This window comes from Trachymyrmex cornetzi, unplaced genomic scaffold, assembly GCF_001594075.2.
Source record: "Trachymyrmex cornetzi isolate Tcor2-1 unplaced genomic scaffold, Tcor1.1 scaffold1435, whole genome shotgun sequence".
In the NCBI taxonomy this organism is placed as follows: Eukaryota; Metazoa; Arthropoda; class Insecta; order Hymenoptera; family Formicidae; genus Trachymyrmex; species Trachymyrmex cornetzi.
Window position 1 is genome coordinate 98461 of NW_017296022.1, and position 9709 is coordinate 108169.

General features: G+C 29.7%; 1 protein-coding gene across 1 annotated transcript; it reads left to right on the plus strand.

Annotated features, from left to right (window-relative positions):
* Positions 1–3767: 3767 nt before the first annotated feature.
* LOC108757459 (regucalcin-like) lies at positions 3768–9706 on the plus strand (the record flags this gene model as incomplete). Its single annotated transcript, XM_018501875.1, has 6 exons — positions 3768–3785; positions 3847–3966; positions 8293–8459; positions 8953–9162; positions 9233–9445; positions 9599–9706. Coding segments are annotated over exons 2-6 (760 nt in total), but the record flags the coding sequence as incomplete, so codon positions are not given.
* Between the last annotated feature and the right edge of the window lie 3 nt (positions 9707–9709).

Here is a 9709-nt window from a genome sequence, read left to right on the forward strand (position 1 = left end):
CAGTACAGTAACAGTACGGTAGCGGTATCTTGTGCAGGTATTGCACGCTTGTCTATCTGGGAGGTTGGTGCAAACCCGATCGGGCCGAAAACGCTAAAAGTCGATAGTACAGACTTTTTTACATTCCAAATTCGATAATAGTGACATCTTTCATTCATTTCTTATACCTATCTATATCGTTGCGTCTCGCTCAAACGCATTCATCTGTCCTTATCTGACATATTGCAACGCCATCTCTTAGAAAGAGATCAACTAAAATACTGCACGGTTTCATGGCTTCACGTTAATTTTATTCGTAGTATACGAACGAAATTTTTGGCGACTCTTTTCTCTTGTACCAAAGCCCCTACATCGTTTCTAAAAGCATAGGATTGTTGTTCAAAGTTTTCTGTAGGCTGCTGGCTACTTATTTTAAACGGGTAAAATCTGAAACTCTTATATGCAGCACATATTGTGACGAGTTGACTGCAGGAGCCGGTGACAAAACTACAATTTTTAATTTTCTTTCATTTTTCGCATTACATTGTAGCTGGCAGCCTGTGTTGTTGTCGATACTTTGATTGTGGAGAAGGACTTTTCAATCCATAAACACAATTAAGAGAAAAGAGTCTTTAAAAATTGATGGTAAAACAGGACACTCCAGCATCCCCTTAACAATGTGGTCACATTGTTAAGAATTGTTCTCGCAGTAGATTCTCAAATGGTTTAAAAATTTTTTACAATAAGTCTGAATTAATTATTTTAAAGGAACTGTGTCGCAGAATACGTGAATTTGGCAATTACGTTGTTCTCACGGTTTCTCAAAAAGCTTCATTTTTCAAAAATAAAAGGATCACATTTTGAAAGAATAAAAATATAAAACTGACGACTGTAATTTTGGCAATTCTATTGACTTATTTTTTCAAGTATGAAGGAATAAACATCAGGTGAATTGAATAATTGTAAATTAATCAAGATATAATTTTAATTGACGACTGTTTTAATGCGACTTTTTTAAAACATTTATCCGATTGTTGAACATTGTAACCTTATCAAGTGTTTTGTATGACCACTTTTTAATTGCGGATATATTTTAATACTTATTGGTTGTGTGATGTTTAATTGATTGTATTTATGTTATATTAATTTAATCATGCGAATATCATAATTTATTGTACTGAAGATGGTCAAATTTTGACCAAAACGTCTACAAAAATTTTTATTATTGTTATGATATTTTTGAATATATGACTTCACAATAACGTCTTGTGCTGTGGCTATTGCTCATTTTGATTGATATTGTTTTATTTAAGCCATAAAAATTTAACTTAATTAATGTTAAATAAACGTTTAATTAACGTTAAAAAAATGTTTAAAAATATTTTTTCAAACATTTATTTCAAACGAATAATTAATGTTAAATAAACATTTAATAAACGTTAAAAAAATGTTTAAAAAACGTTTTTTCAAACATTTATTTCAAATAAAATGTTACAATGTAGAATAAACATTTAATAAACGTTAAATAAACGTTAAATTAATGAATTTTGAAAACGAATCGTGAAAAATGTAAAATTAATGAAAAATAAACGTTTAAAAAACATTTAAAAAACATTGCCTACTGATTGGGTCCTATTATCCCGGAAGTAGGCGCGTCTCGAAACTAACGTTAGTAGGCGCGTACCCTGGTCATTTTGACTGAAATATATTCGCATATATATGTGTTACAACTATAATGTCGTTTGTGCACAGTAACGAGTCCTTCTGACGAAATTTCTGATCACTTTCATCACAACTTTCATTTTCTTTTTTTTGGAATTGACTAACGTTTTAATGTTGTTTTATTTGTTATCTCGAAAAAATACTAGCTAATAACTAAAGAAAAAAAATGTGACTCACTGTGTCTGATACCGACTGGCCAACATATCAGGAACCGGTTCTTGAATTATTTATGGTAATGTTTGCGATATGGTGCCTTGTAATCAACGTGAGCGTCCTTATTTGTGGGATAATTAATTATATTCTTAAAGTTTTTTGATAAATTAGTTTCCATATTTTCTAATTCGACATTTTCAATGTTTCCCCTTTTTTATTTTTCCTTTCTTTTTCTTTTTTGGTTAATCCTAGCATTTAAATTTTCGATGTGGGGGAGCTCACCATAACAGGATAATATTTAGTTTATATATGTTGGTTTGTGTTTGCTCTGAGGAAGGCTCAAAAAGTGAGCCGAAACATGTAAACGCGTTTAGTGAATAAAAAAGTTTCACTCTTTATAAGTGTATTAATTGCGCGACGTCTTCTGCGCCTGACTCCTAGTGCCCTTACTCTTTCCAATTCTTTGATTTGTAAGGAGTCTTGATTAGTTTGATTTATTAACGGATTAATTTCTTTTTTTTGGTAACGCCGTTACTTTTTTTTATTAGTAACGAAAAAGTAACGAAGTTACATTTTCTTTAGTAACGAATAACGAAATTGACTCCGTTACTCTTTTATTTTTTTATAGATCTTGGCCGTCAGGGACAATAAGATTATAGGTACTAAATAAACAAAAAACTTTTTACTTATTTTTTTTGTTTTCTTCACTATTCTCGCTTTAGATAACAACACTAAAAATTAAAATATCTATTTATAATAAAATACCGTAGAATTAAGTATGTAAAATATTAATAAAAGATAAAAATGTTCAAAGTTAAATATCTTTCTAAATATTTTATATTTAATTTATATTTTGTCTCAGCATTCTGTCTTAGGAACCTGTTCTTACATTAAAAAAAAGTGTAATGATGCAGAAGACAGGCTTATTCATTAATTGTAATGAAACTAGGGTCATTCGATGCATTTATACACGAAACCTTACCTCAATAGTCATCAACTTTAACCATTAATATCTCACTTTGCCGGGCAGAGCAACACTTATTTTTCTGCCAGATTTGTTCATTTTGTGTAAACGCGCGTCGAATCGCCCTAATTTCATCAAAATCGGTGAGTAGGTCTGCATAATTAGAAAAAAAATAACGAAAAGTAACGATTTTTTATCATTACTTTTAAGTAATGGCAACGCGTTACTTTTTAGAATCGGTAACGAGTAATGGTAACGAATTACTTTTTACCGCAAATAACGGTAATGGTAACGCGTTACTTAAAAAAAATTTTCAATAATGCTGTAAATCAAATATACATATATCAAATATTCTTTAGTGCATCTAATATATCCATTAATTTGCAGAAGCCTAATGCGCTTCATTTTTATGTGCATATATGTTTAGATAATATCTTAAATAATTTATTAATATTTTTTACTAGGGCACTTATACATACATCTATCAGGAGTATTAGAAATATTCCTGATAATACAAAAACATTTCTACCATGAAAAAGATTCAGCAACCCAATAAAGTATACTAAAAATACGTATTCGATCTGTATATTAATATTTATATAATATTTGAAAAGATCTGTTCTCACCTCGTGATATAACATATTTTCATCGTGTGAAAGTTTGTACAATATATCTTCACAATAACACACATACACACACACACACACACACACACACACACACACACACACAAATTATAATCAATATCTGAAGTCTTTCTCTATTAAAGATTGTTATAGTAAGTAATATCGATCGTTGAAATATTTCATTTTCACACGCCATTAAATAACACAACAATAATTTCGCAAATTACTGTCAAAAGAAGGAAAAAAATGATTCTAAGTAATTTGTGAATATCAACACTATCTAACATTCTGATATTTATGATTCGTGGAAAAACTCCACAGGTTTCGACCAAACCATGAAGGTAGGAGCGCTCATATAAGAAGTAAACCGACGTGCGTTCTGATTTTATTCGTTCTTTTCAGCCTACTCTGAAAGAGCCATTCCTTTCCAATCGAATACTACGACACTGTAAACCACGTCATGAGAAGAGCAATTTGTAAATATGTGTCCCTGTTGTGCATTCTCGTCGCCCTCGCTCACGGGTAAGTGAAAGGACATGCATCGACAAATTGACGAGATGTCATGAACCTACATTAATAAACGGAAGTCATAATATTAGTGCGTATAAGTATTATTTCCTTCTGTCGAGACAATGAGAAACGAAATCTACATTTTTACCGCTTGGTTTTTCCATTAAATACTAAAAATAATACACAATAATGTAGTACGTAACATAATTTATGTATGTGGTGAAGCAACATTCAGAGTGCTGTTGAATTGTATCGAGTATTTAAATTTACTCGAGATGTTAGTCTAAGATAAAAATATTTCAAAAGATCAAAGTTAAAACATATATAACCATCCATCTTCCTGGAAATAAATACAATTAAAAAAAGAAACTGAGTAAACTTTAATCAAAAAAGATCATCAGGTTGAATCATAAAATATTTCAAAACTTCAATCAACAGTAATAATTATTATTGAAAGATACATTCTTATTGAATTACAAATTTTTTTTTCAACAATTACCCGATATATTATATTTGTTTCACAAAAAATTCTGTATTAAATAAATTTCTTGTGGAAACTTTCCGCATGAATGTAGTAATGTATATATGAATAATAATAATAATAATAATAATATATATATGAATAATGCATGTATGAGAGAGAGAGAGAGAGAGAGAGAGAGAGAGAGAGAGAGAGAAGAGAGAGAGAGAGCATCAAGGATTTTTATTTTTATCTGATAAGAATAGAAATTACGCGTTTCTTTTTCTATCTGTCTGTCCACATAATCATTGCTACTTATATTTAATTCTACGTTTATGAAAATTTGTCGACTAGGTCAGTTTTAGAGATAGGCGCTGACTTAGTTCATTATTTTAATGGAAATTATTTTTAATCTCGTATTTACCTTACTTTTTATTTTTTTCTGATTCTTAGAATTTATCTGAAAAAAGATAAGTTAAAAGAAATAAGTTAAACTGAGATTAAAGATAATCTACATTAATTGTACAAAGATAATGTATAGACACAAATCTTTCTCTCTCTCTCTCTCTATTTGGTATTCAGCTTTAGAGAGATAGAATATTTATTTTAGAAATAATGTCTATCTCTAAATTCCAGATATTTGTGATATTTACATTGAAAATTGGTTATTTTTAAATCAATGTTATTCTTAATCATAAACATGATTTTATCTCTTACATGGAATAATCTCATTTTTTAATCTTTATCAAATAAACATCACTTCTCGCATAAAGTGCAGGAAAACAAACGAATGTTGCATAATCTTGAACGTGATAGATTATATACAAGTTGTATATAACACTTCCATAATCTTTTCAACATACATTTCTATCTTTGGACCTTACATAGGCCTGTAATTAAAATGCAGTTATGACAATATTAGCTCATCAACGCGCAACAATTTGCGTTACACTGTAGAATATCTCGACTTGTTTATAGCGCACTAATATCATTATAATAAACATCATTCTATAAATACACGGCATATTTTCCGTTTTAAATTTCAATGTTCATCCGAAGTTTCTATGCGAAATTTACGATGCATGTGTGTTCACAATCTACAACTGCTGTTTTTAAATCATTATTTAAGGGTGAAATTTTAATTAATCTAATCGGTCATTAACTTAATTATCAAGCCTGCGGTACCAAATTAAAATTAGACAATACTAAATTAAAATTATTCAAATCTTATTATCTAAACGTAGAAGAAAATTAGAAATAACAATTAATACAATTAGAAATTTTATTATGAGTTATTCTACCAATCAATTTTAATACAAGTCTTTTTATTTTTAAATACAAGTCATCAATGACTCCAAAATGATAATGAAAAGTCACTTTTCAAACATTTACAATTCATAACGCTTAACATATATGCTATATCAGGTTTTGAGCACAGTGGAGGAATACTTGCAACCAGTGTTGCACTTATGGTTTTAAAATTATCTAGATGGAGATGAGATGGAAATCCGTAAATCCATCTTAGATGAGATGAAGATGGTTTTGATTTGCAAAAATCTAGATGAAAGATGAGATGGTTAAGTGATCTAGATTGTTTTTTAGATGGTTTTGTTTTAAAATAATTATAAACATAAAATGTTGCGCTGATCGGAAAAAGGATATATAAATGCTCACATTTTTATTTGTAAGTCTTTATTTTTCAAAAACAAAGTTTTGTCGCCGCGCGATATGCTCGTACGAGCAGCACGCTGCACAAGTGCGACTTATGCCAGCGCCACTGCTCAGCAAAACCGCCTTGTCCAAATATGCCATAGGTTGCGCGCAGATTTTTCACTCGTGTGCACTATTATATCATATATGTATATAATTCACTGTCGGCGCCGAACATCTATAGTGGCTGCGTTCAGAAATTTACTGGGAGCACTGAAAATCCATAGTTCACGTTAATCACGTTACGTATACTATACATTTTTAGTACTCGTTGAAAATTGTAAGAAAAAGAAAAATGTCAGCGAAAAATTATAAGAAACAAACCTATTTATGTCGAATTAAAATTATCTAAAATTTTTTTTAGATGAGATGGTATATTTTTCTATCTAAGATGAAGATGAAGATGGTTTATATTTGCACAATCTAGAATCTAGATGTAAGATGAGATGTTCCAATTTTCCATCTAGATGGCCATCTAAGATGGTTTCATCTAGATGTCGACAAACATTGCTGTAATATTACAACATTATTGCAATATTTATTATAAGATTTTGTACTATATAAATTTAAATATAAAAAATTAGAAGTAGAGAGAGGAGTTAAATGTAACATACAATGAATACAAATAAAATATGACTTCATAATTAATTATGTCTTTATATTTTACAGGCGTGTTCCGATGTGTGTGTGTGTGTGTGTGTGTACACTGTACTACTGAAAATCTATAATATACATATCGTAAACTATAAATTTTCAGTACTGGCAGTGCATATCGGAACACGGCCCCCTGTACGTTATATTTTATTATTGTGTCTATTGTACATTATATTTAATCCTTACTTCTAATTGTTTTATGTCTATAAATTATAGGCACAATTTCTATAAATTATAGACATTGACTACATTTACATCTTATGTCCGTTTCCACTAATGTATATTAACTTTAATCTCGGTTCAACTTACTCTTTTTCTAATCTTTAGAACTAGAAAAAGGCGAAAATAAATTGAGAGAGAACTGAGATTAAAATTAATCTATATTGGTAGAAATGGACATTAATCGGGTTTAATAATATTCGTAATTAGAAACTAACCAGTTATTCCATTTTTCAGAGGAATATATCCAGACAACACACAATATTTACAAAATATTTATAAAATATTTAGAAATATTTATAAGATTTATTTTAAATATTTTGTAAATATTTTTGTGGTTTTAGATTGCACAGATCATAAATATTTATTATAAATATTATGAAATACTTATTAGAATAGTTATAGTAAATGCTATGAAAATACTTAATGAGACATTATAATCCAAATAAAAAATACTCATTAGAAATATTTATTTATATTTATCATAAATATTGCATAAAATATTTCGTCTATATTTTAATAATATTTCGAATAAAGCTTTATATAAAATATGTATAAAATATCTATATAACATTTAAAAAAATGAATATTAATAAATATTTATCATAAATATTCTGTGCTGTCTGGGTAGTTATGAGATCGGTCAGTTTCATAATTACCCGTACAGCACAGGAACTTGTAGCAACGTTACAACGTTGCTGCAACATTTCAACGTTACATATTACAATACAATGTTGCAGAGACATTGCGAAAACTTTTTTGCAATATTACCTCAGCAATGTTGCAGCAGTATTTTTTAAATATTTACAGCAAGAGACACAAATTGACACAAGAGTCATCCTGTCCTTGTTAAAAAATCAGTAAGAATTAAACAAAGACAGAATGGTTCTTGTCATTGTATCGATTTGTGCCTCTAGAAAGCTCACTTTAAGTATTATATAAAACTTGTATATATTGATATACAATGTACAACCCAATACAATAAAGTCATAATGGACATAATGGAAGAATAGGAATTAATGATCACGTTTACACGGCACAGTTCCACAACTGAATTTATATTTCATTTCTTTCCAATTCTAGAATTAAAAAGAGACAATGAATAAGTTAAACCTCGGTTAAGAGTTAACCGTGAGTTTTGGAACTGAGTCTTAATCGGGTTTCTTATCACCTGTATGGTGGATGTATGTCTGTTCAATTTAATTACGCTCCTTTACAATCTTCTTTTTCTTCTCTTTCACTGAATTTAAAATTGTTTTAGGATGTATAATGCGAATATCATAATTTGTTTACAGGCAGACGCGTGAAAATGTGAAAGTCGAAAAAGTGACAGATACTTACAGCCATTCCGAAGGCCCCCATTGGGACCATCGTACTCAAAAGTTGTATTTTGTTGACATAATTAATCAGTATATACGCAGACTTGATCCCGCAACACGTGTTGTGACCAGCGCATACATAGGTAGACTATACATTTCTTCTTTATTAGGGGGAGGTCAAATTAGATTGACTTTTAAACATAATGGGGAGGAATAGTTGAATATGAGATGGATTATTAGACTTATTTTCTTTACATTATTTTTAATTAATTATTAGCAAACAATCACAAAATCACACATTCGATTTACTAATTTACTTAATTTTTCTCTTAAAATTGTGAACCGATTCTTCAAACTGAAAAACCTTAAATTTATAACACTATAGTCTCAGAAAATCTTTCTATAACTTTTACCTCGAATTTCTTTTTCTTTTCTGAAAATAATTTCTTGTGAATAAGCATTAAGTATAGTCCGTTTAAGCGATTTTAATTATTTTTGTCCTATAAAATTTAGGAGCCCACGACTTTTTTTCCTATCCCCTTTGGTTACATTCATATTTCTTTATCAGCTTTTTTACGTTTCACTGAATTTACAGCAGTTATTTTAAAATTTATAAATTCCACAATGCTTTTTCAGATCATGGGACTGTAGGGGTTGCTGTACCTGTGGATGACAGTGTTGACCAACTTATAGCAGGTTCAGGAAAAGATGTTATTCTTGTTACTTGGGACGGAGACAGCAATAAATCTAAGGTACCAATCAAAGTGTTGTGTTCGGTCGATTCTCCTCAGGCTCAAACAAGAATTAACGATGGAAAAGTGGACTCGGCTGGAAGATTTTGGCTCGGTAAAAAAAAAATATCACGAATTATAGAAATGCGATTTGTTTGCTTACGCCTAATATATATTTTTCATAGGTACTATGGGTAATGAAGTCAATGGAGAGGTACCTCCCAATTTAGGGACATTATATCGCGTTGATGATGATTTTGAGCCAAAAAAGGAAATATCACCTGTTACATTAAGTAACGGATTGGCATGGAATACTCAAGACGACACTTTGTATTATATTGATTCACCTACTCGTCAAGTTGCAGCGTATGATTACAATCCGAATAATGGAACTATATGTAAGATATTAGAGTTTCCATTTGAAATTATATTATAAGCAAATGTGCAAAAGTATATATCATATGTTACTGAAAATTACATCAACCACGAAGCGTAAAATTTAAAAATAGAATTTATTATTTATTTATGTATGTTTATAATTTATGTTTTAGCTAATAAGAGGATTGTATTCGATCTCAATAAGACTGATTTGAAAGGGGTACCTGATGGAATGACTATAGATACAGATGGCAATCTTTGGATAGCATTATTTGGTGGATCTC